General features: G+C 45.0%; 2 protein-coding genes across 2 annotated transcripts in view; one reads left to right on the forward strand and one right to left on the reverse strand.

Moving 5' to 3' along the window:
• Positions 1 to 201: 201 nt before the first annotated feature.
• Positions 202 to 26,804, reverse strand: LOC117354868. Its single transcript, XM_033932832.1, has 4 exons — positions 26,698 to 26,804; positions 24,206 to 24,494; positions 3,077 to 3,368; positions 202 to 431 (listed from the first exon to the last, which is right to left on the reverse strand). Exons 1-3 carry the CDS (start codon positions 26,802 to 26,804, stop codon positions 3,096 to 3,098), a joined length of 669 nt encoding a protein of 222 aa, XP_033788723.1. The 3' UTR covers positions 202 to 431; positions 3,077 to 3,095.
• Positions 26,185 to 27,287, forward strand: part of SLC16A8 (solute carrier family 16 member 8) — a 56,971-nt gene continuing 55,868 nt past the window's right edge. The window contains exon 1 of the mRNA XM_033934086.1: positions 26,185 to 26,604. The gene's annotated coding sequence lies outside the window, so the exon portion shown is untranslated. The remainder of the gene's footprint in view (positions 26,605 to 27,287) is intronic.

The following is a 27,287-nucleotide window of genomic DNA, read 5'->3' on the forward strand; positions in this document are numbered from 1 at the left end:
GATATTTATGTTACCTGTATAGATAATAGTGGAATATGTGGAATATCTTTTGTTCTTTCATTTGTATGACACTGTTTTTGATTAAAAATCAATAAAGAATTAAAAAAATAAAATAAGAGTCCAAATAAGAAATCACAGAAAATTTGTTTTTTGCAGAAAATGCATTGAGAGTCTTTTAAAGTACACCAATAGACATGCTTAATAAAATCCTTCAAAAGGCAGCAATTGTGGCTTGAAAGGACCTAGAGTCAAAATAAAACCATGAGCTGAAGAGTTTAACGAGGTACTGTAGATCTGGCTATCTAAAGAATCAATCTTTAGATAGATCGAATCTTCTTACATCAGCCCCTAAAGGCCTGTGTGTTCCAGTGGTACGTATGTTATTCCACTGGAAAGTCCAGCAAGATGGTTTTCTACTGAATGTGTATGACAGAGAGGGCAGGTTAGGAGGGGGGGTAGCTCTATACATAAAGAGGACATCAAAACCACCAGGATCACAGATGTCAAGTACACCGGGGAGTCCCTCTGGGTAAACCTGGCAAGAGGCAGAGAAAAATGCCTATATCTAGGTGTGGTTTACAGACCCCCAAGACAACTGGAAGACATGGACGCAGAATTAATTGAAGACATAGAGAATATCACTCTACGAGGAGAAGCTGTACTGCTAGGGGACTTCAATATGCCTGATGCAGACTGGAACTCATTTTCAGCGACAACCAGCGGTAGCAGGAGGCTCTTAACCTCCATAAAGGGAGCACGTCTCAAACAAATGGTAACGGAGCCCACTAGGGCCCAGGCGATCCTCGACCTGGTACTCACCAACGGGGAAAGCGTTTCAGAGGTTTCAGTAGGAGATACGCTAGCCTCCAGCGACCACAATATAGTATGGTTCAACCTTAGGAAAGGCTTCCCTAGATCAAACACGAAAACAAAGGTACTCAATTTCCGGGGAACAGACTTCGCACGCATGGGAGATTTCGTCCATCAGACGCTGCAGGACCAAGCGGAGACCGATGATGTAGAAGCTAAGTGGTTAACACTGAAATCAACCATACATGAAGCAACTAGCCGCTTCATAAAATCAGTAAATAAACGACAAAGAAACAATAAACCCCAATGGTTCACCGCGGAGATCTCGCACCTCATTAAGGAGAAGAAAAAAGCTACAGCGGTCAAAATGGCAGTTAGGGAGGCAAAACTTCGAGTGGAAGAAATTCTGGCAAAAAACATTAAAAAGGGGGACAAATCCTTCTTCAGGTATATTAGTGACAGAAAAAGAAACACAGGCGGGATAGTGCGCCTTAGAAGACCGGACGGAAGTTACGTGGAAGCAGATTCCGATAAAGCCGAACTACTGAATGAATACTTCTGCTCAGTCTTCACCTGTGAGGCACCGGGACACGGTCCCCAGTTGAAGGCAACACAAAGCACAGAAGACCCGTTTCAGAATTTTGAGTTCACACCAGGTGAAGTTTACAGTGAACTGGCAAGACTCAAGATGAACAAAGCCATGGGACCAGACAATTTGCACCCAAGAATGCTCAGAGAATTGAGCAATGTCCTGGCGAAACCGTTGGCTGAGCTATTCAATCTCTCCCTAAGTAAGGGGAAAGTTCCCCTGGACTGGAAATTAGCTAATGTTGTTCCTCTGCATAAAAAGGGTTGCAGGGCAGAGGCTGCGAATTATAGACCGGTGAGTCTCACATCAATAGTGTGCAAACTCATGGAAACACTAATTAAAAGCAAATTGGACACGATCTTGAATGAAGGGAATCTTCGGGATCCCAGTCAGCATGGATTCACCAAGGGTAGGTCCTGCCAATCCAATCTCATCAGCTTCTTTGACTGGGTAACAAGAAAGTTGGACTTGGGAGAGTCTTTGGACGTCGTGTACCTGGACTTCAGGAAAGCTTTTGACAGTGTCCCACACCGCAGGCTGCTAAGCAAGATGGAATCGATGGGGTTAGGAGAGACACTAACTGCATGGGTCAATGATTGGCTGAGTGGCAGACTTCAGAGGGTGGTGGTTAATGGTACCCTCTCTAAAACATCGGAAGTGACCAGTGGAGTGCCGCAGGGCTCGGTCCTGGGTCCACTCCTTTTCAACATATTCATAGGGGATCTGACTCAAGGGCTTCAAGGTAAAATAACACTATTCGCCGATGACGCCAAACTATGTAATATAGTAAGTGAATGCAGTTTACAGAATTATATGGCGCAGGATCTGCTTACATTGGAAAGTTGGTCCTCAACCTAGCAGCTAGACTTCAATGCTAAGAAATGTAAGGTCATGCACCTCGGAAGCGGAAATCCATGAAGATCGTACTTCTTGAACGGAGAAACTTTAACTAGGACTTCAGCAGAACGAGATTTAGGAGTAATCATCAGTGCAGACATGAAAACTGCCAATCAAGTGGAGAAGGCTTCATCTAAGGCAAGGCAGATATTGGGTTGTATCAATAGAAGTTTCGTCAGCCGAAAGCCTGAAGTCATAATGCCGTTGTACAGGGCCATGGTGAGACCTCATCTGGAGTACTGTGTGCAATTCTGGAGGCCACATTACAGTAAAGATGTGCGCAGAATTGAATCGGTTCAACGGACGGCCACCAGGATGATCTCGGGGCTCAAGGGTCTCTCGTACGAAGAGAGACTGAACAAATTGCAGCTCTACACTCTTGAGGAACGTAGGAAGAGGGGAGACATGATCGAAACATTTAAGTACCTCACGGGACGTGTCGAAGTGGAAGATGATATTTTCTTTCTCAAGGGACCCTCGGCCACAAGAGGGCACCCGCTCAAACTCAGGGGCGGAAAATTTCATGGCGACACCAGAAAGTATTTCTTCACAGAGAGAGTGGTTGATCATTGGAACAAGCTTCCAGTGCAGGTGATCGAGGCAGACAGCGTGCCAGACTTTAAGAATAAATGGGATACCCATGTGGGATCCCTACGAGGGTCAAGATAAGGAAATTGGGTCATTAGGGCATAGACAGGGGGTGGGTAAGCAGAGTGGGCAGACTTGATGGGCTGTAGCCCTTTTCTGCCGTCATCTTCTATGTTTCTATGTTTCTGTGACTGTACCGTCTTCCTGCCTCCTACTTCACCTCTGCTGTTCGAGTTCTCATTCTAGACTGGAGCCTTTCTAGCCACCTCCTCCATTTGTATTCCTGCAGCTCCTCCTCCATCAACTCTCTCTCTCTGTCCTTTTGACCTTGTGCAGTACTCCTCTTATCACTCTCTCTGTTTCCGTTTACATCTTTTTTCTCCTCTTCTCTACTCCCTTTTTGCCACACTTCTTCCTGTTTGAAAAGCATATCAGGCCTCTGTGTTGAAAATCCACAATGCTTCCTGGCAGCTGAGTGCCTTATCTAACAAATGAATGAAAAAGTCAGATATTAAAAAACTAGGCCTTAGAAAGCGTACAGTACATAGTGTGCAGATGAGAACCTACTATGCTATTTTGCCTCTGTTCACTGCAACCTAATTTGCATATGATAAAGACCTTTATGTTACTTGTGAGTATGCACTTGTTTTACCTCATGTCCAGTAACATTCTGTGAGCTCAGTTTCTTGTGCATAGGAGGGTTTAGAGAGCAATTCTAAAAAAGGGAACTTACAATTAGGCACTAAAAGGTGCCCATTTGGAGGTTAATATATAAAGAAAGGTAGGCGGCTACTTTCTTTTCTAGGATAGCAGTGTAACCAGGTGGAGACTCACATTTCAAGTTTATTTAAAAATTTGATAAAATTGCTGTTTAAAAATTTCAAAGCGATGTACAATACACTTCTCCCTCCATATTCGCAGTTTCAGCATTCACGGTTTTGATTATTCACGTTTTTTAGCTTGCTGGCTCATCCCACCCCCCCCCCCCCCACCCCAATTACGTCAACTTGCATAGAGAAATCGCCGATTCCAAGCGTTTACAGAAAAAAAATAGCTGATTCCCGGCACTTTCTTCGCCGTATTTTGCTTCTCCTTCAGGGACAGGCCAGGTCTCCCACCATGTTATTCGCGGTTTCACCATATTCACAATGGTTTTTTAATAGAAAACAGCGAATAACATATGAAAAAGATATTCGCGGTTTATCTGTATTCACGGGTCTGTTAATCCCCTATCACAGTGAATACGGAGGGAGAAGTGTAAAATGGGGAACCAAAATTTAGGCACAGAAATAATTTTTTGCTTGAATAATCACAATACAACTGCATAAAGTATAGCACCACCAGGGAATACCAGATTCCAAGCCAATCGATCAGTTTGCTTGGCGCCTCAGAACACCACTCCAGGCTCACACAGTTCACAGCCCTAAGGGCTCCTTTTACGAAGCTGCGTTAGCGGCTCTATCGCAAGCACATTTTTAGCGCGTACTAACCCCCGTGCAAGCCAAAAAACTACCGCCTGCTCAAGAGGCGGCAGCTAGTGCGGCCGGCAAATTAGCATATGCTATTACACGCGTTAAACTGCTAACGGCGGCTTCGTAAAAGGAGCCCTAAGCTTTATGTGTATGTTCCTCACAGGTTCTGAATACATCCTATATAATAAAAAGTTAGCCACGCATGCGCACTCCTATCGGCGTGCTTCCGTGATCAGTAGGTCTGTGGCCGCAGGAGTGCACATGCGCGAATTCCCAGCACTTACCTACACTCGCCGGAAGGACTGGACCCCAGCGCTGGACATCTTGCTCTCCTGTCGGCTCCTCTCATGAGCCGCACCAGTGTCAGAGAAGGCTTCCGACGCTGGCGGGGATCGAGAGGAGCCGTGGCGACACCTCTAGGGGCGGGAAGGGAAGCGCAGAAAAAAAAATCCAGCTGCTACTTTCTTCACGGGCTGTCTCTTTTCCCCCCCCCCCCCCCCAGCGCACCCGAACCCCTGTTGACCCTCCCATCCAACCCTCTCACCGCTGAGTCCGGCAATGAGAGGTTCCCTCAACAGGAAGCGTCGGGTTCAATTCAAATGCTCTCGGCAGGTTGGGAGGGGGCAGAGCAGGCTCGCACACCTGGCGGAGACAGGGCAGGATCGAGACTCCCTGCAGGAGCCGTCCTGATGGCTGGAGTTCGCTGCTAAGTCCGGTGAGGAGTGCTTCCCTCAACAGGAACCGTCGGATCGAATTCAAATACTCCCGGCAGGTTGGAAGGGGGCGGAGCAGGCTCGCACGCCCGGCAGGGACAGGGCAGGAACTAGACTCCCTGCAGGAGCCAGCCCAATGGCTGGAGATTGCTGGACTGGACAGGGGGAGCAGGTAAGAGAGTGCTGCAGTACAGGAGGAGCAGGGAAGAGGTGTTGCTGGACAAGGAGGGAGGTAACAGGAAGGGAGGCCTACTGCTGGACAGGGGGAGCATGGAAGAGGTGCTGTTAGATGGGGGAGGAGATAACAGGAAGGGAGGCCTATTGCTGGATAGGGGAAGCAGGGAAGAGTTGCTGCTAAACGAGGGGGGGAGGCAAAAGGAAGGGAGAATACTTACTGCTGGACAGGGGGAGAATGAATGGGTGCTGCTGGACAGGGGGAGACTTAAAAAGAAGGAAGAAGGGCTCCTCCTGCACAGGGGGAACAGGGAAGGGATGCTGCTGGTCAGGGGGGAGGTAAAAGGAAGGGAGAAGGGCTACTGCTGGACAGGGGGAGCAGGAAGGGGTGGTGGTGGTGGACAGCCAAGGAAAGAGAGAGACAGAAAGTGGCCAAGGAGAGAAAAAGAAAGACAGACAGACACATATTCTAGCACCCGTTAATGTAACGGGCTTAAAGACTAGTTTTTTTATATATGAACTTTAACTTATAAATATTAAAGATTTTTAAAGTGCAAACAGTGCCTAATTTCATTTTAAAGCTTTTTTAAAGTAGTACTTAGCTTAATGTGTGGTCTCAAAGTATCGGGATCATTTTAGGCCGCCGACATGTTTCGCCAGAACTTTTTCAAGGCGAGATCCCCTTTTTACTTCCCGCCAGCTTCACAGGCCACTTTAGTTCTTTGATAGAAGCTGGTGTTCTGAGGCTCTAGGAAAACTGATTGATTGGCTTGGAATCTGGTATTCCCTGAGTGGTGATATACTGGACAGCAATAAAATGGGGAAGACAGACAATTCATTTGGGAGACAACAACTTACTTCGGACAAAGGTAGACTGTCCAACAAAAGGACATTGGGGAGAACTACATTCAATATAGGAAAGAGAATGAAGAAGGAGTAAAACATTAGGGGGAGGAAAATGTATTTTGATTATTAAAATTTCTTAATTATAATATTGTAATCACATAATATGTCTTCTTATATTAATAATTGAGAGGGGGAGAAAATTATTATTTTATTTATAAATTATGTATGTAATAGTGCGTTTTATGAAATGTTTATGCTCAAGTAATTGTATTGCATTGTCAAAGTTTAAAAATCAATAAAGATTTATTAAAAAACAACAACAAAAAAACCCATTAGGGAATAACTTTGCAAAGAGAAGGCCTTGCGTGAATTGAGGTTCAAAGTCAAATTTAACTCAGAAAGGTTTTATTCAAAGGCATCCTTAAAAAGGTGGATTTTTAATTTCCCTTTGAATTTATATAGGGTTTTTTCTTCCCTCACCTGGGTTGGTAATAGATTCCAAATTTGAGGGGCTGTGACTGAGAAGAGTATTTATGGCCTAGTATTTATGGCTCTCAAAGATGGTATAGGCAGAAGGTGACAGGTCAAATGCGCGCAAGACAACAGCGCATGGACAAAAACGCGAAGACAAATCAGCGCAAAGATAATACCGTGCTAAGACAATAACACGCAAGACATTTGAGTGCAACGATAACTCAGCGTTTGTCCGCGCCCATTTGTCCGCGCGCTGTTGTCTTGCGCGCATTTGACTATGAACCAACCAGTGGGCATTCTTTAGCAGTTAGAAGCAAGGACTTTTGTCAGCTATAGAGTAGGTGTAAATGCCAGTGCCTAGATTCTGGATACAGATGTGTAACATAACATATACTATTATATAAGTTATGCAGGACTGGCTCAAGATGCTATGGCTTCCCAGACCCATTTCTGTTTTGGTGCCCCCATGCTCCACCCCTCCATGCCAGTTCCCTCTTCCCTTCTCTGATGCTACTGCCCAGTCTCAACAGGATGTGACTTCATATGCTAGTTGCTTCAAGGAGGAAGGGCCAGCAGCAGGACGGAAGTGCTGAACTTCCCTCCTCTGATGCGACATTGACGCTGGTCCTCCTCCCTAGTGGCAGCTGACCTTTGTAGCCACTTCCTGTCGGGACTGGGCTGCAGCATCGGAGGAAGGAAGATGAAGATAGTGTTCAAGCTGCATCTCATAGCTTAACTTATGGGTCGGTGATGTCACAGCCTTGGGTGTTTGGCGTCCTTTAGCGCCAGCGCCTCACCTGGTCCATAGGTTAAGCTGGACCTGAAGCTCTGTACATAAGTTTGCACTCTGCCCAGTCTCCACCCATGTGAATATGCATACAGTTATAGGATAGCTCCTATATGCTGGTGCTCTAGCCATTTACATGTGTATCGGCTTGTAAATGTTAGTGCTTCCTTTATAGAGGGCAATTCGATAAACCAGACTCTTAATAGTTACGCATCCATTGTGCATTTACATTTGTAAGCTAGCAGTTTAAATGTTTAGGGAGTTAATATTCAAAGTAATTTAAAAGGTCAGAAATAGGTCCTGGTCAGTTAAATCACCTATCCAGGGTAAGCTGTATTATGGCACAGTGGTTAGAGCAACAACGTCAGCACAAGAAGCAGCATGGGATTTGAACTCACAACCTCAAGGTTGCGAGTTCAAATCCCATGCTGCTTCTTGTGACCCTGGGCAAGTCACTTAGGCCCAAATTCTGAAACCAGTGCCTAAAGTTAGGCACCTATTTTGGAGGCGCCCAACTAGATAGGCGCCTATCTAAATTGAATAACAAGCTCAATTAAGCTTTATAATCAGCACTGAATGAAACCTAGGCGCCTATCAAGAAAGCACGATTCTGTAACAAGGCGCCTCTAAAAATTTAGGCGGCCTTCAAAAAATAGGCGCTATGCATGTTAGGCGTGGGCGTGGCTATGTGTTAGGCGCCTTCTTATAGGATCACTGCTCTTAAGCGTGCTTAAGCGTTCGCATGGGCGCCTAACTTTTAGTTGTGCCTAGAGGTGGCCTAATTAATGGGCGTCTCCAAAATAGTTGCCGCTCTGCGTGATTCACTGAATAGCACCCAATTTTACTCGAATCGCGTTGAACAGTGTCTATATAGGCCCCTAACTTTTGGGCGCTTCTTATAGAATTTGCCCTTTAATCCCCCATTGTCCCAGGTACATTAGATAGCGTGAGCCCACCAGGACAGATAGGGAAAAATGCTTGAGTGCCTGAATATAAACCACTTAGACTATAAGTGGTATATGAATTCTAAAAGAAATAAAAATAAAAGAAATAATCACTAATTTTCAGTGACACTTAACTGAAAATAACCGGTTACCACTAAACTCAGAAACGGCTATTTTGGTGATATTCTGGCAATGGAGTCAGTGCTTACCTGGCCATGCCAACCACACAAATAGGACCACGTAAAATCAGTCCTATCTTTATGTGGCAACCCATAGCTGCTTAAGTGCTGAATATTGAACTTTACTGGCTATGCTTAGCCAGCTCTGCAAATCTGTAAATTCAATGCCAGTACCCAGACATGGACCAGCTTTGAATTTCTGGGTTTAATGCGAGCAGCAGTCAGCAGAACACTGATCGCCACCAGTTAAATAATGACTCCTTAGGTGCACACCTATGTGTGTGTATGGCAGGTGCCTGCCGCATATATTTGCAAGGGGGCATACACATGAGTGAAGCTTGGTTGGGACAGAGGCATAGCTAGGGAGCACACAGGGCATGGCAGGGATTGTCTTAGCAATTACAAGGCCCTGTGTAGGCCAGTTTGGTAGGTCCCCCTGTCCTAACTTGCCCCACCTCCTGTTGATAAGATTTTTTAAAAGTTTTTTAAAAAATTTTTTTTAAAAGATGAAATTTTTAATAAAAAAAATAAAAGCAAGCAAAATTTGTACAGAAAAACTAATTCAAATAAGCACAATGCTATCATAGGAAACCTAGTATTATCAAAATAGCTAGAAATGATTCAGCTCAAGTACTCTACAATTTGGAGTTCCAGTTCTCATAACAGAAGATGATAAACTTTGATAACTCTGCCTTCAGAATCCTGGTACAATCCCTCGTATTAAGTCAACTCGACTACTGTAACATCGCCTACTTAGCAATCCCCCAAAAGAATATGCGATGCTTACAACTAATGCAAAACACTGCGGTCAGACTAATCTTCGGTCTAAAGAAGTTCGATCACGTGACGCCATACTTCAAACAGCTACACTGGCTGCCGATGGAAGCTCGTGTAAAGTTTAAGTTCGCCTGCCTCTGTTTTAAAGTTTTTTACGGTCTAACCCCTAAATACATAACTGACCTCTTCTCCTTCTCAGCCAACAAACACAAGAGAAGCTCCCACTTGCACTTCGTTTCTCCCCCAGTTAGAGGATGCAAACAAAAAAAACACCATGAGCATCTTCTCTCACATCAAGCAGCTCTATGGGGTAAAGACCTAGAACAACTCCTATTGCCCACCACTTATGAGGTATTCAGGAAACGCCTCAAAACTCACCTATTCCTGAAATACCTAGACAGCTGACCCACTTCTCTCTTTCCCCTCTCTAAAGGTGTTCCTGCCCTTTCTCCCTATTATTCCCACATCCCTTAAGTTAACTCAACTTGTACGTCAACTCAACTTGTACTTCACTAATCTTTTGTAAACCACATAGAACTTAACGGTACTGCGGTATATAAACTGTTATTATTATTATTATTATTATAAAGGAAAAATAGTAATTAACAAAAAAAGATCAGTATGTGGACTGACTACTTTAAAATTGCACCCCCCCCCTCCATTACTATAACCCACCAATCTGGACAGGCAACACCAAAGATCCCCTTGTAGCAAAAAAAGATGTCAAGTGTATATAGCAGGTTCTCCAAAAGACATTTCACTAAAGACAAAATTGCAACACATTTAGAGATAGCAAACTTTTCCATAAATCAGCTAGAGCAAGCAAAATAGTATCTAGGGAAGCCTCAGCAGGTCTGGTGGAAATTAATATCCCTGAAAAATAGCAGATAGACTGTCTTAAATCTAGTCCTAGCAGGCAAAAAGAAGAGCCCTTGTCTCAGGATACAGACACAACAACAAAGAAAAGACAAAGGGATGTTTAAATCAACCAAAACAAGTTTTTATTCAAAATAAAAGGTTATTTATTTTGAATAAAGACTTGTTTTGGTTGATCTAGATATCCCCCTTGTCTTTTCTTTGTTGTTGCGTCTTAAATCTAGTCTTATCATCATTTTCTACTTGGACAGGAGAACTCAAGGCCCACAGCTGCAAGGCTAGGGGCCTCAGGTCAAGGCTCAATTTTTTCTCTGGCCCATGAGACTAGTTATCTGGGATCTGGGGTATATAATCCTAGAAACAGCTATGAACCTTAAGTCACAAACACTGCACACAAATAGACCCTTGTCAGGTACAGATTAGCAGTGTGTGGTGCAGTGGTTAGAGCTACAGCCTCAGCACCTTGAGGTTGTGGGTTTGAATCCTGCATTGCTGCTTGTGACCCTGGGCAAGTCACTTTATGCCCATTGCCCCAGGTACATTAGATAGAGTGGGAGTCCACTGGGACAGTTAGGGAATAATAGAAACATAGAAATAGACGGCAGATAAGGGCCACGGCCCATCTAGTCTGCCCACCCCAATGACTCTCCCCTACCTTTCTCTGTGAATAGATCCCACGTGTCTATCCCATTTGGCCTTAAAATCAGGCACGCTGCTAGCCTCAATAACCTGAAGTGGAAGACTATTCCAGCGATCAACCACCCTTTCAGTGATAAAGAATTTCCTGGTGTCCCCATGCAGTTTTCCGCCCCTGATTTTCCACAGATGCCCCCTTGTTGCTGCGGGACCCTTGAAAAGAAGATGTCTTCTTCCACCTCGATGCGGCCTGTGAGATACTTGAATGTCTCCATTATGTCACCCCTCTCTCTGCTTTTCCTCTCTCTGCAACTTATCCAGCCGTTCCTCGTACGGGAGATCCTTGAGTCCTGAGACCATCAGGGTGGCCATTCTCTGGACCGACTCCAGTCTCAGCACATCTTTACGGTAATGCGGCCTCCAGAATTGCTTGAGTACCGGAATAATTTGTAATTCGCATAGAATTGTAGGATATGCAGAACATAATTTAAAAAAAAAAAAAAAAAAAGTGAGCACAAAGTTAAAATATGAGTACGTAGAAAAAAATTAAGTTTAAACCCCAAGAAGCCATACTTTGCAGGCAGTGCAACACTAGAGAAATAGGAGACACATCCTACAGTCTGCAAACTATAAAGAAAGCAGTGTAAATTTACTATAAAATTGACATTTTCCATTCACTAATTCCGAAGTTTTTCTACCTTTGTTGTCTGGTTGTTTTATTTATTTATTTCAATTTCTATCCCGTTCTTCCAGAAGCTCAGAACGGGTTGCAAATTGACATTCACAATCGTTTGAAGATAGACTAGTCATGACAACAAATAGGTTACAGTAGATAATCACAGAGCTTATTCTAGAGACCAGACTGGTCATAGCAAAGAGTACTTGGAGAAGTATATTGAGGAAGCAGTCATTGATGGCCCAATTGGCGGAAGAGGAAGGTCTTTACTGCTCTATGGAAGGTCATAGTGAGTCTAGTGACCTGATCTGTGTGGGTAGTCGGTTTCATAGCTGAGGATCATTTACATGCCTTACTCATTCGGAGGGATCTCCCTGCGGGAATGCTGAGTCTTTGTTCTGCTTTGGAGTGGAGGGGCAGTTAAGGGTGTATAGGCATAGCTTGGATGCTATGTAGGCTGGGGTTTTGTGGTGGAATCTCTTGTGGGTCATAACCAGGGCTTTGAAGATGCATCACTTTTTGACTGGTAACCAGTGGGCTGCACAGAGCACAGGAGTAATGGGGTCACAGTAGCTGAGGTTGTATAGGAGTCAAATTGCTGAGTTCTGGACTTTTTGGAAGCGTTTTAGATCTCTTGCAGTGATGCCGCTTGTCTGGGAAGTAGAATCAAATGACAAAGACCACTAAGAGTGCTTGCATAAAGAATATATGTATATTGTGCAGAAATACAGAAAGCAAGATTCATAAAGATTACAGTTAAGCATTACAATTAAGGAATAAGTTTTACAAATACAGACTGCTTCTGTGCTCTTGTGAATGAGAGAGAAAAACAGCTTCCTGAATAGGTGTTGTGAGGACAAAGAAAGAGAGAGAGAGAAAGGGGGGTGGGGAGGGTGATGTTCCAAGCTTCGGGCTCCAGAGAGAGAGGGGGGTGTTGCAGAGAGGAGGCTTTTATAGCTTGGAATCTTATTCTAAATATAAAATCTATTGAAGTTAAATATCTCTATCCTTTGTAAACTGTTTGAAACAATGGTTTCAACAGCAGTTGTAATCCACATTGGAACCAACGACATCAGCAGGAAAAATTTCAACCGGACTACACTGACTGAGCAGTTCAGGATCCTGGGGTGGAAACTGAAGCTGAGATCAAAGAGGATAGCCTTCTCGGAGATCCTGCCAGTACCGAGAGCAGACGCAAGGAGACAGAGCGAACTACAAGCAATGAACGGATGGCTGAGGAGATGGTGCGAGAGAGGAGGGTTTCCACTTTGTTCGAAACTGGACGACCTTCTTGGGGAAGAACAAGCTCTACAGGAGAGACGGACTGCACCTGAGCACGGCTGGGACGAGGCTGCTGGCAAGAAACATCCAAAACGCCATAGACCTAGCTTTAAACTGAGGAGTAGGGGAAAGCCGGAAGTCGATCTGGCCTCGACACATCGGACATTGGTATCAAAAAATGATACTGAGCAAGGACATTGCAAAAGAGAGCTTGGGACCGAGTGGGATCTTTTGGACAAAGGGACTGAGAGGAAATTCTTGGGCAAAGGGACTATGAGGGGCTTCTTGGACAAAGGGACTGAGTGGACACTTTTGGGCAAAGGGACTGAGTGGGAACTCTTGGACAAAGGGGCTGAGAGGGACTTTTTGGACAAAGGGACTGGGAGGGAACTTTTGGACAAAGGGGCTGAGTGGGAACCTTCAGAAAAAGGACCCACAGATGGGACTGAGAGGAAAATCTTGGACAAAGGCACTGAGAGGAAATTTTTGGACAAAGGGACTGGGAGGGAACTTTTGGACAAAGGGACTGAGTGGAAATCTTCAGAAAAAGGGCCCACAGATGCAATGCAGGGGCCCAGTGCCCAAATGAATCTAACAGGCAGGGTCGAGAGAGAAAAATGGGAGCCAGGGGACCATCCAAAAAAGGGGATACTGGCTGGGGGCAGAACGGACACGCCACGGGAGGTGGATGACCGAGTAAAGGCAAGCCAGGTGGGAGCGCCGAGCCATGGAAAGAAAACAGCAGGGCGTGTGACAAATCAGGACCTATATTGCCTCTACACAAATGCGAGAAGCCTCAGGGCCAAAATGGGAGAGTTGGAAATTATAGCCAGTCAAAAAGCCCTAGACATAATTGGAATCACAGAAACGTGGTGGGCTGATGACAATAAATGGGATGTGGTCATACCAGGGTACAAACTCTACAGGAGAGACAGGACACACAAGAAGGGTGGAGGAATAGCGCTATACATAAAGGACTCCATACCCTCAACCAAAATGGAAACAGCAGTAAGGGCGGACGGCTTGGAATCAATATGGGTTAAGCTACCAGGAGGATCTGGAGCAGACATCAAATTGGGTCTATACTATCGTCCGCCTGGCCAATCGGAAGAAATCGACCGGGACCTGGAGACTGAACTGCGGCAGGTATGCAAGAATGGAAGTGTGGTGGTGATGGGGGACTTCAACTACCCTGGGATAGACTGGAGTATCGGGCACTCAAGTTGCGTGAGAGAGACCAAATTCCTGGAAGCCACGAGGGACTGTTTCCTGGAGCAGCTGGTCACGGAACCTACACGAGGAGAAGCTACTCTTGATCTAATCTTCAGTGGACTGGGGGGACCTGCAAAGGAAGTAGCAGTATTAGACCCACTGGGGAACAGCGATCATAACATGATCCAGTGCAGACTAGAACTGGGATCATCCAGGGTGAAAAGAACCACAACAACAGCACTCAACTTCAGAAAAGGGAATTATGATGCAATGAGGAAAATGGTGGGGAAGAAACTCAACGGTAGCACAAGGAAGATAGAGTCCGTAGAAAGCGCCTGGACTCTGCTCAAGCATACGGTGCACGAAGCACAGAACCTGTACGTCCCCAGGTTCAGAAAAGAGTGCAAGAAAAATCGAATAAAGAACCCAGCATGGATAACGGCTGCTGTAAAAAAGGCGATCAGTGACAAGAAAGCATCGTTCAAAAAATGGAAACAGGACCAAATGCAGGCCAACCAAAAGGAACACAAGGAAAGCCAGAAGGAGTGCCACCGAGTGGTTAGGAGAGCAAAGAAGGAATATGAAGAGAGACTAGCGGGAGAGGCAAAAAATTTCAAATCATTCTTCAGGTACGTAAAGGGAAAGCAACCAGCGAGGGAGGAAGTGGGGCCCTTGGATGATGGGGATAGAAAGGGAGTAGTGAGGGAGGAAAAAGAAATAGCTGACAAGTTAAATGACTTCTTTACGTCGGTCTTCACGAGGGAGGACACATCCAACATTCCGGAACCAGAGGCAATAGAAAATGGAGATCAAGATAGCAAGCTGGTCCAACTAGAGGTGAGCCAGGAGGATGTCCTCAGGCAGATAGACAAGCTAAAGAGCGACAAGTCGCCAGGTCCGGACGGCATTCACCCAAGGGTGCTCAAGGAATTAAGGAATGAAATAGCAGAGACACTTCAGCAAATATGCAACCTATCCCTAAAAACTGGAGAGATCCCGGAGGACTGGAAAATAGCTAATGTCACGCCCATCTTCAAGAAGGGTTCAAGGGGCGACCCGGGAAACTATAGGCCGGTGAGCCTCACATCGGTCCCGGGAAAGATGATGGAGGCGCTGATTAAGGACAGCATCTGTGATCATATCAAAAAAAATGGACAGCTAAGGTCGAGCCAGCATGGGTTCTGCAAGGGTAGGTCGTGCCTCACAAACTTGTTGTACTTCTTTGAGGGGGTAAATAGCCAGGTGGACAAAGGTGAACCCATAGACATAATTTACCTAGACTTCCAGAAAGCCTTCGATAAGGTACCACATGAGCGGTTGCTCAGGAAGCTATGGAATCACGGGGTGCGAGGGGAGGTCCACCGATGGATCAAAAACTGGCTGGCAGACAGGAAGCAGAGGGTTGGTGTAAAGGGCCACTACTCGGACTGGCAAGGGGTCACGAGCGGGGTTCCTCAAGGGTCAGTGCTGGGACCGCTCCTGTTTAACATATTCATAGATGACCTGGAGGCGGGAACAAAATGTGAGGTCATCAAATTCGCAGATGACACCAAACTATTCAGCAAGGTTGAAACCACGGTAGATTGCGAGGATCTCCAAAGGGATCTTACGACACTGGAAGAATGGGCGAAAAAGTGGCAAATGAGCTTCAACATAGGGAAATGCAAGGTCATGCATATAGGGAGAAGGAACCCGATGTTCACTTACAAAATGGGGGGATCAATGCTAGGGGTCAGTAAGCTGGAAAGAGACCTGGGAGTGATGGTAGACACGACATTGAAGGCGTCGGCACAGTGCGCCACAGCCTCGAGGAAAGCAAACCAAATGTTAGGTATCATTAAGAAGGGTATCTCGACCAGAACGAAGGAAGTCATCCTGCCACTGTACCGGGCTATGGTGCGCCCGCATCTGGAATACTGTGTACAGTACTGGTCACCGTACCTCAAAAAGGACATGGCAATGCTTGAGGGAGTCCAGAGAAGAGCAACTAAACTGATTAAGGGTATGGAAAACCTTACATACACTGACAAACTGAAGAAGCTGGGGCTGTTCTCCCTGGAAAAGCGGAGACTCAGAGGAGATATGATAGAGACCTTCAAGATCCTGAGGGGCATCGAAAAGGTTGACAAGGACAGATTTTTCAATTTGAAAGAAACCACAAGAACAAGGGGACACTCGATGAAATTGAAGGGGGACAGGTTTAGAACAAACGCAAGGAAATTCTTTTTCACACAGAGGGTGGTGGACACATGGAACACCCTTCCGGAGGCCGTGATAGGAAATAGCACAGTACAGGGTTTCAAGGAAGACCTGGATAGGTTCCTGGAGGACAAAGGGATTGAGGGGTACAGATAAGAGCAGTGGAAGGTTTAGAGATAAGTGTAAGAGGTAGATATAAAATTAGTCAGGGACCGCTGCTCAGGCAATATGCCTGATGGGCCGCCGCGTGAGCAGACCGCTGGGCGGGATGGACCTCTGGTCTGCCCCGGCGGAGGCGACTACTTATGTTCTTATGTACTTATGTTCTTATGGTTAGTTTCATTGATAAGGAAGGTGAGTAAGGTGTGCTAGACTGGAGTCAAATGTACTTTCCAGTATGCCTCTGACAATAGTTTCTGATTAATCTTAGTTATCTGTGTACCTGGACCCATTGTACATCCTAAGCTGTCCATCCTAAGCATCAGACATTAACACATCTTCTTAACACCTCTTAGCTGTCTTTAGCACCTTTTTACTGCCAGGTCCCCTAAGCACTGATTTAATTAATGCTGTTTGCAATGACATTCCCTAAGGTCAGACATGAATGATATGATCTCCCATAGGCCTTTGCTGACATTGGTTAGGGCAACCGAAAATGCTGATTGCCAGCAATGCTAGGTTGACACCATTGAATAGGGAATTGCAGTAATCTAGTCTAGAGAGTGCATAGGCATATAGCTGTTGGGCTAAGTCTGTTTCTGGGAGGTAGGGTTTGATCCTTCGCAGTTGGTGTAGGTAGTAAAAAGATGTGAAAACTACCTGCAAGATATGGGCAGAGAGGAACAGGTGGCCATCCAGTATAATTCCAAGACTTCGTACCTGGTCTTTTGCTATTAAGGGGTGGATTCCTAGGATAATGTTGGACAGGTGAAAGTAGTGTTCTATTCCCTGATCCAGAGTAGTTAAGTCTTTGAGGCATTCAGCTGGAGTTTATAGGTTGTCATCCAATTTTTCATGTCAGAGAGGCAGTGTAGGAGGTTAGTGAGTTGAGTTGGCTGATCGTCACCTAGGGGGAACAATAATTGAAGGTCATCAGCATAGGAGTGAATCTTAATGTTGTATTTGTGTGCAATATCGATGACTGGCCTGATATACAGATTGAAGAGGAGAGGGGACAGCAAGGCACCTTGGGGAACTCTCTATTTAATTGATTTGGGGTTTGATTTAGCTCTCCCTAATAGCACGGATTGTGTTCTTTGATCCAGGAAGGAGGTGAACCATTGCAGTGCTGAGTTCTTGATTCCTATGTCAGTGAGTCAGTCTCGTAGAAGTTGATGATCTATAGTGTCGAAGGCGGCTCTAAGGTCAAGCAGGACCAGTAAGGCATCATTTCCTTTATCCAGTATTGACCGTCATCAATGATGTCAAGGCAGACAGATTCTGTACTTTGGCCTATTTGGAAGCCCGACTGGAGTGGAGATAGAGCTTCTTGTTGTTCAATGAAAGGTTGAAGTTGGTGGAGCACTATCTTCTCAAGTAGTTTGGAGATGAAGGGGTGGTTGGAAACAGGGTGGTAGTTGCTTGGATCATTTGGGTCGAGGGAGGGTTTCTTGAGGGTGGGTTTTATGATGGCCGATTTCCAGTTGAGGGGAATTTTTCCAGTTGACAGTGAGGTGTTGATGATGGGGAGGATCGATTCTGCAAAGGCATCTTTGAAGGACAGAAGGAGGTTGGATGGGCATGAGTCAAGGATGGAATTGGAGGGTCGAAGCTCTTATAGCATTTCTAGGAGCTCAGCATGTGTGACCGAGTGTAATTGGGAAAGGGTTCTACAGGGTGGGGTCTTGGGCATGTGAGGGGGATGAGCCTGGGGGGGGATCTTGCTGGGAGTGGAGTCGAGATTGCTTTGGATGTTATCAATTTTTATTTGGAAGAAGTTGGAGAGAGTTTTGCATCCGTGAGCAGCGGAGAAGAGGTGGTTAGTCAAGGTGAACAGGTATCTGGAATGATTAGGAACTTTCTGCAAGAGTAGTGAGCTTTCTTTGCTTCCAGAATGGCAGCTTTGTAGGTGTTTGATAAATTTCTCTAGTGTGATTTGTAGTTCTCTTTTTGGTGTTTGACCCATTTCCTCTCTGCTTGTCTCAGAGCTCTCTTTTGAGATCAGAGATCGTTATTAAAACAGGGAGCAGGATTTTTGTTTGTAACTAAGCGTGTAGTTTTGGTTTGTGCCAGGTTGTCGTAGAGAGCCTGAATCCCTGTGTGCCAGGTGGAGGCGGCCAGGTCAATGGAGTGGAGATTTTGGTTGCAAGTTTTACTGAGGTCCCAGATTCCGTGTTTGGATTCTGAGTTTGCTTAGTTAGGGTGGAGCCCTGTGGTTTGGGGGACGTGGCCATGGGCAGAATGCAGAGTTGGAAGAGGAGATGGTCTGACCATGGGACCGGTGTGGTGGTGTAGGTCAGCTCAGGAGGCACGGTGGTCTGGTCCCTGTGAGTGAAGACTAAGTCTATAGTGTTGCCAGCAGTGTGGGTTGCAGCAGTGATTGCTTGGTAAAATCCTAAACAAGTTAAGATTGCCAGGAAGTCAGCGTTCATTCCAGAGGTATTGGGATAGTCTGGGGAATTGAAGTCTCCTAAGATGGTTAAGCTCTTGTAGGAGATGTACAGATTGGTGATGAAGTCAAGGAGGACCTTGAGGTATCAGGAGGGGAGTGGGGTGCCCTGTATAGCAGGATGAAAGAAGCTTTACTATTAGGGCCCATGGTGAATGCGAGGCATTCTAGTGTAGGGAGGGTGAGGGAATATATCAATTTAGGAGAGGCACATGTTTTGATGATTGCAGCTACACCACCTCCTTCTTTACAGTGCAAGAGCAGGCCAAGCCTTGGTAACCCCGGGGGCAAAGATCACCTCGTGCAACTCCGTCATTGTCTTGGAGCCATCCGTTGTCGAGGAGATCGTGGAGAATGATGGATTTGTTGTTGGGAGGATCTTGCATTGATGAGAGCTATTGAAAGAGGGTTGTTGGCTGTAGTCAGTGGGAGGGCTGGATAGGGGTGAGGTTCAAGAGGTTCCTGGTTTGGTGGCTCTTATATTGTGAAGTGGACTTTTGTTTTTTCAAATTATATTTGTCCCAGTCTCCAGTTTCTGCTTTATTCTGTCTTTTCTTAACTTTCTTTACAAGCTTTCCCTCTCCCAGGCCAAGTCCCATCCATCTTTTACTCTGTTTCCCTTCTTCTTCCCCCCCCACCACCCATGTTCTGTACTTTCTAGGGTCTCCTGATTGTTTTGATATTTTTTCTCTGTCCATATCCCTCTATGTCCCTGCCCCTCCCCCTATGTTCCTGTGCATCTTTGTGTTCCGTTCTCCCCTTCTCTTCTGCACCCCCTCACCCCAGGGCCCACATCTCTCCTCTATCCTCTTCCCATATCTTTCACCCTTACCCTCACCCTCCCTCTTCAAATTCATCTCTTTCCCTCTCTCTCTCTGTGGGTTTAGCATCTTTCCCCATATCCTCAATCCAACTCTTCCCACCCCATCCTCCACTCTCCATATGGCACTTTTTTCTTCTCCCTTCCAGTGCATTAACCATCTTTTACTCCCCTCCCCCAGTTGGTGTATCAACCCTGTCTCTCTCTTTCCCTCCCCCTCACAGCCCAGCATCTGTCTCTTTTCCCTCTACCCTCCCCCAGTTTGGCATCTTCCCCTTTTCTCCCTGCTCCCCAGCACTACAATCTTCTGACCTTCCAGCATCGCCACAGAAAGGCAACCTCATCTACTAGCCCCAGAAGTTTTCCCTCTGTGTTGGCCAGTCTATGTGGGAACAGGAAGTGCAGAGGGAAGACTCTGAGGCCAGCAGGCAATGAGGCTGCCTTGATTCTGCAGTGATGCTGGAAGGACTGCCCCCCCCCCCCAACCTGTTATCCAAATATGGCTACGTTTCTGAGATAGAATATAGATGGAGCTTCCACGTATATGAATACCTTGCAGAATACCATAAGTTACATGCATTTTTGCCACATTTAGGCACTTGCACTTATACAAGATCTCTAAATCTTTGGCACGTCAACACTGGTATTCTATAGTGAAATGGAGGTGCTCAGGTGGCTAAGTTCTTTATAGAATGTGCTCCGCACATGATTACAGAATCGCACTCAGGAGCACAACAGCCATTTACACATAGCTGGATGTTCAAATTCTATGCATTTAACTATGCAAATGGGGCCAGATTCTATAAATGGCACCAAAAATTTGGCACCTGGAAGAGCGCTGTAGAATAACACTGAGTGCCAAATTCGGCACTCAGCTTTGGGTATGAGGATTGTGGTAAATCCCAGTGTGTAAATTGGGCATGGATCCTGGCTCTTCTGCAATACTGTTCACAAATTTTGTGAGTAAACCTGACTGGCACATGCCCCTCCCCTAGCCACGCCCCCTTTTGAGTGGCACACGATCCAGTTTGAAGTGCCCATTGTTACAGAATAGTGCATAGCCCAATTGGTGCACAGCTCATAATTAATGCTAATTAACTGCGTGTTAGTTCCAGTAATTAAATCATTGCAGCCCATCAACTAATTATTTTGACCACCAATCTTTGGTCCATGCTCAATTTTATGCACTCAAATAAATTTTGTTTGAAGAGGATTTTCATATAAATGTCTTTGACTAGGATGAGGGCCAGTGTGTGTTCATAATCAGGCGATACTGGAGCGTGGCGGCGGCGGAGAGAGAGCTCCATGTTGGACTCGGCCCCAGCGATGTCAGTGTACAGCTCGGAGCCTTGTGACTGCTGAAGTGCATTTACATCCACCGCCTGTATCCTGCATATGGGACTTCAGCGGCGTTGGACTGATCATCACCTGCCTACCCGAGATTCGGATGACTTCTACCCTGGTGTCCCGCTGTTTGTCGGCCAAGGTTGGCACAGTGATGACAGGACAGGAGTGTCCTATTTACCCTAGCAACACCGCTTGCTGCTCCAAATTCATCAATAACGCTGAATCTTGTTTAAAGACACTATTTTTCATTTTTACTTTATTTTTCTTGTAATATTATGAATTTCTTTAACATTATCTATTGTTTTTAATTCTGCCTTTATTATGTTATATCTCCTCATTTAAATTCTCTTCAAGATTCTATTTTCTAACGGTTCTCCCTTTTATATCTATTCCTTTTCTCCTCTCTTCCACTACCAAAGTACTAATCAGATCTATGCTATCTAGTTAAAATATTTAACATTAATCCTCTTCTTTATTTTTTCACTTCTTTATCAACTTTCAGGTGCTTTAGTTAGATTGTGAGCCTTCGGGACAGTAAGGGAATTTTTATTAAGCACCTTTCTTACTTCTCACTTTCAATTTAAATGTATATTTTCTTAAAACCGCTTAGAACCTAACGGATGTAGCGGTATACAAGAAATAAATTACATTACAAATTACATTACATAATTATGTAATCCTAGGTAAGCATCAAGCAGATTGCTTTTAGTAGAATATAACAATTTGTAGGGAGGTCAGGACCAGAACCACCTTTTACTGGGAGGCCATTGGCATGGAAAATTCACTCGCTCAACCTTCTTCTGATAGAAACATAGAACATAGAAAAATGACGGCAGAAAAGGGCCATAGCCCATCGAGTCTGCCCATACCAATGACCCACTCCCTGATTCTTACTCTTCTAGAAATCCCACATGAATATCCCATTTTTTCTTGAAATCTAATACGCTGCTGGCCTCAATCACCCGCTGAGGCAGCTCGTTCCAATGATCGACCACCCTTTCGGTGAAGAAGTACTTATAGAAACATAGAAAAAAGTACTTATAGCAACTCAGTCCAGGCCAGAAAGCATGTTCTGATTTGCCGACCGTGAACTTGGCTTTAATTAGATAGTAAGCTCTAGCGAACAGGATTTTCCCTTACATGTTAATGCAAGAAGAGAATGACAATGTGGTTCAACCAATGATCTGAAACAATGTCAAAACAGAGGATTTCGTTCCTGCATTTTGTCATTTTTTCAGGTCATTGATTGAACCATATTGAGGGGTTGAGCCAGGTTGAGAGGTGGTAGATTCAAAGGAAATGTTAGGAAGTTCTACTTTAAGGAGAGGGTGGTGGATGCCTGGAATGCGCTCCCAAGAGAGGTGGAGAGTAAAACTGTGACTGAGTTCAAAGGAGCGTTGGATGAATAGAGAGGATCTAGAATCGGAAAATAATATTAAATATTGAACTAAGGCCAGTATTGGGCAGACTTGCACGGTCTGTGTCTGTGTATGGCCGTTTGGTGGGCGATGGGCTGGGGAGGGCTTCAGTGGCTGGGAGGGTTTAGATGGGCTGGAGTAGGTTTTAACGGAGATTTCAGCAGTAGGAACCCAAGCACAATACCGAGTAGAGCTTTGGATTCTTGCCCAGAAATAGCTAAGAAGAAAAAATTAAAAAAAATTTAAATTGAATTAGGTTGGGCAGACTGAATGGACCATTCAGGTCTTTATCTGCCATCATCTACTATGTTACTATGTCACTATATTCTCTTGGTTGAGTTGAGAACTTTCAGCACCACGTTGTACTAACTCCCCCCCTCCCCCTTTCTACTAAGCTATGGTAGAGGTTTCTACTGTGTCTCGAAGCACAAAATGCTCTGATGCTGCTCCGATGTTCACAGAATTCCTACGAGTGTCAGAGCCTTTAGCACCCTGGGCCATGGTAGAAACCTCCGCCATGGCTTAGTCTTTATTTATTTATTCCATTTTCTATACCATTCTCCCAAGGGAGCTCAGAATGGTTTACATGAATTTATTCAGGCATTTTTTTCCATCTACCCTGGTGGACTCACAATCTATCTAATATACCTGGGGAATGGGGAGATTAACCCCCTCTTCTACAAAGTGTCATTAGCCGGGCCCGCGAGGTAACAGTGGGGGACCGCCGACTGGTGACAGCACGACCCTGGCGCGGCTCCCAAAGAACATAAGAAATTGCCTCCACTGGGTCAGACCAGAGGTCCATCGCGCCCAGCGGTCCGCACCCACGGCAGCCCATCAGGTCCATGACCTGTTAAGTGGTCCCTGACTTTCCTATAACCTATCTCTACTTTCTATCTGTACCCCTCAATCCCCTTATCCTGCAGGAATTTATCTAAACCACAGATATAATAATAATAATAATACATCAAAAGTTCTCAGACTATTGCAGTAAATTTTAATCCACAAAATGAAAGGAAACACAACTATTGTACTGGCTTTCACTCCAGGAGCAAAAAGTTCATAGCAGCCAGTTTGTAGTCCAGCGAACAAACTTAAGCTTGGTTTCAGGTAAGTAATCATAAGTTCAAGGCAACATCCGGCAGCTTCACATAGCTTCAAACCAGAAACAAAAACAAAGGAAACACTTTAATACCTCTTCCTAGAGACCTGGGCTTTCAGTAATACAGTCCTGTTTTTCACCAGGCTCCTGTATAATAAATCACAAAATAAAAGTTCAGAGCTTGTAAACTTCGCCTCTCTAGGCTGCAGCAACTCACCAGCCCCTGGAGACTGGGAACAGAATTGCTGGGCCCATCTTTTACTATTGGCTTTTTCAAGCACCCGCAAAAATCCCAACTCTAGGTCTTCGGGGAACCCTCCCCAATTCTGCAAGTCACTGGCTTGCAATGCAGCCAACAAAAGAAAGCCACACCAGCTTCCTACAAGCTCAGTCCCAGCTGATGTAAAGCAGTTCAATTAGTGCTGTGCACAACTCCAGCACTGCTTTCAGCCCAGCCCCCACTGCTGTGCAACAACAACAACAACAACAAAAAACTTTCTCAAAACAAACGAGTTTGTTCAATCAATTTGTAAACTGAGAATTTTTATAGCTCTGCTAATTTAACCAGTAACCTTAAGTACTATATAGCTTTCCACTTCCATTATGTAAGATTGTATTGATGACTTTGAATTGTGACCTCTTCGCTGATTGTCCAGCGCTTCTTGTGGTAAACCGCCTCGAACTATCATGGCTTTGGCGGTATATAAGAATAAAATTATTATTATTATAAATTGTCCCAAAGAGCAAAATAAGTTACTGGCAAGAAACTGCCAAACTCACATCCATCGGTTCCACCGATTCAGCATCAGGCACTCCAAACTCAGCTATGTCCATACATTCTTCTGGAGCCTCCAGCTCTGTAATCTCCTGGGGTGCAGAGCCTTCCCATTCCATGGGCTCCTGGCTCGTGCCTTGCTTTTGCCTTTGCCTGGCCAGAAGAGCCCTATCTGCCAGGTCTTCCTGTGCTACCTGCTTTACAGTCTTTGAGAGCTGTTTTAAGGTGTTCAAGCCATTCCCTAGCTTTGGCTGGGGCACAGGTTTGAGTGCTCTCTGGCTCCCTCTCAGGTCACTGGGAATATTACTGTTAGGGAACTGATTAAATAAACTTCCTAAGGGAGCTTACTCTCCTAACAGGCTCTGGCCCTAGCATGGGTTCCAGCTCGGGGTCAGGTTCATGCTCCTCAGGATAGGCAGCCCTGTCCTCAACAGCCTCTGAGGTTCTACTTGCAACTGGTTTCCTGCCTCGGGGAACTGATTTAACACCTGAGTTAACCCTGACAGGTTCATCTCTAGGGATGGAAATGTTGCAAAAGCCAAGTGGCAACAGCCCTGAATCCCTTTAAATCTCTATGGGGCTTTGGGGCCGTTACCGCGCAGCAGACGCTAGCGCGGCTTTGTAGAAGAGGGGGTAAGTGACTTGTCCAGGGTCAGTATTATTTTGGAGCCCTTCTACCAAACCAATAAAAAGTGGCCTTAATACACCCTTATGTGGGTCTTTCCTGCGCACTAAGGCCATTTGTACTGCACATTTTTCCATTAATGACCACTAGTAACCATTAATTTTCTGTAGCACTAAAACAGCACTAATCAGTCAGCACAGAGCAATACTGATCTGCTAATTCGCAGAAATGCCCCCCTCCTTGAAAGAACTGAAAATATTTTAGTGCATGCTTTGCATGCATACTTGCAGAAATTCTGGCAAGACACCTTAGCACACCCTGTGATATGCCATGTTAAGCTGTAGCAAATACATGATTGTACTAACTGCAGCTTTGTGAAAGGGATCCTTAAGTTTTTTTAAATGGTTTCTTTAATTGTTTTTTATATCCTTGTCACTATATATTTTTTGGCCTTTGGGAAGGATCAAAGAAATTGCTGTTTTATTAATACCAGCTTTCTCTCTTTTAATTTTCAAATCAAGCTTTCTATGCCTGTCAGAAATTTTGTTCTAATTTTATAGCCCTTTAGTGGACCCTTCATTTAATCTGGGAAGAAGGATTGTGTGTGTACCCCACTGTAGCTGAAAAAAGTGTTATCTTATTTGATATGTGCCAAATTGCAGACAGGAAATTCTATGGGGTTGTTTATTTTTTTTTTAACATTGGTTCAGATCATGGATTGAAACATAATCACGTCATTCTCTTGGTTGAGCTGAGAACTTTTCAGCACCTCCTTGCATATCTTTTTTTTTTTGGGGGGGGGGCAGCTGGAATCTGGGTAAATCTCTTCATAAAGGTGGTCAATAAATTTTAATACATAAAACCAAATTCTGGTCTTCTGAAGAAATTAAATGGTCAGTCGTTTGGCTCAAGGAGCTCTGCTACCTATTACACCTGTGTAAATTCTGTTAATTGCTTGTTACCCCTATTTCCCATCTTAGTACACATTGGGAATTATAATAAGGAATCTGTAATACGCGCAGAGAGGAGAAGCCTATGACTCTCTTGAGATATGAAGGATGGGCCATTTTTCCACACGAGGAGTCAGAGATCTATTTCTCCCATGAGAATAATTCCTGGCATTTCTGGCTCTGTTTTTCATCCCATGCTGAAATGACAACATTATCACGGTTGAGAGAGCAAACGGAGGAGGAAGAGAGGGGGAAGGAAGGGGGGGGGGAGACTGTGATGTCAGAAAGACATGCTCTCCATACGTGCTCAACCCTCCTGTCTGCTGTACGCACAAGAGACAAATTCTGACCCTAGCAGACAGTCTCCACCCGGACCAAGCCCTAGCTTCTTAAAAGAGGAAATACTGATAAAATGCAAAATCAGCACCTGAAAGAGAGGATTTCTATAGGCTGGAAGGTATGCACAGCCCACAGGTCTGATCTGGGGACCATGGCAGGGGCTGCTTCTGAGACCCTCCCAGGCACATCAAACTGATTTCCAGCCAAAGAGCACCCCCATCTTCTTCACAGCGAAGGCGTTGCACCTGAACAGCTCTTGAGAAGCAATGCTTTCCGGAAGGCAAAGCCGGGGTCTGTGAGGGGATCTGAGGTGAAGGGCAGAGCTGAAGACGTGAAATGACAAAGGACTGACAGCAGCATCTGCTTGGGGTAAGAAAGTGCCTTCCTCTCTCGGGGTTAAGGACGACGCTGGCAGAGGAAAGGACAAGAGGATTGCATCTGCCTTGAAGCAAGGGGGGGGGCAGGAATCCACACCTGTCTAACAGTCAAGGTTTGTCTTTAAAGCTCTTTTATAAATATTCTCACTACAGAGGCCACCAGAACGGTGGGCTCTGTCTGGGCCAACCCAGGGGACCACTCATACCCCACAAAAGATGCAGGGAAGTTGGCACAATTTGCATAGTACAAGGTCCTAACACCCTTGGAAAGATGTTCTAATCCTCTGGTTTCGTCTTCCATCTCTGCAGACATAGCTAGTCCCTCACCACTAATCCGACTGGTGTCACTAAGGATGGACAGTTTGTCAGAATCATTTTACTTACAATTCCCTGTACGTTTTAGTTTCCTAGAGTCTCTCAGTATAAACCCCACATGGGTTATGCAGGGCACGGCTCTTCAAGCACTGTGGCTATTAGAATTATTCAAATGTAGTTATTTTGCAAAGAATCCATGTGACAGATTCCTATTTTAAGAAAGTGCTACAATATGTAATTAAATCCTCGTTCTGATAAATGTACCTTTTAAAATCTTTTGTGTGCAAGCACAAATGCCTCGAGCGTTATAGAGCATTTAAAAACAGCCTTTTAAAATACAAACTTCTAAACTAATAAAAAAAGGGAGGTGTCTGAAATCGTGTACATTGTTTTCTTCTTGATAATGCCCTAAATCGACCCGAGTTTTCTCTTTTAAATGCATCTATAAGTAATTAAGCCTGTTTGTCACAAAAATAATACC

Source organism: Geotrypetes seraphini, chromosome 2 (genome assembly GCF_902459505.1).
Source record: "Geotrypetes seraphini chromosome 2, aGeoSer1.1, whole genome shotgun sequence".
NCBI lineage: Eukaryota > Metazoa > Chordata > Amphibia > Gymnophiona > Dermophiidae > Geotrypetes > Geotrypetes seraphini.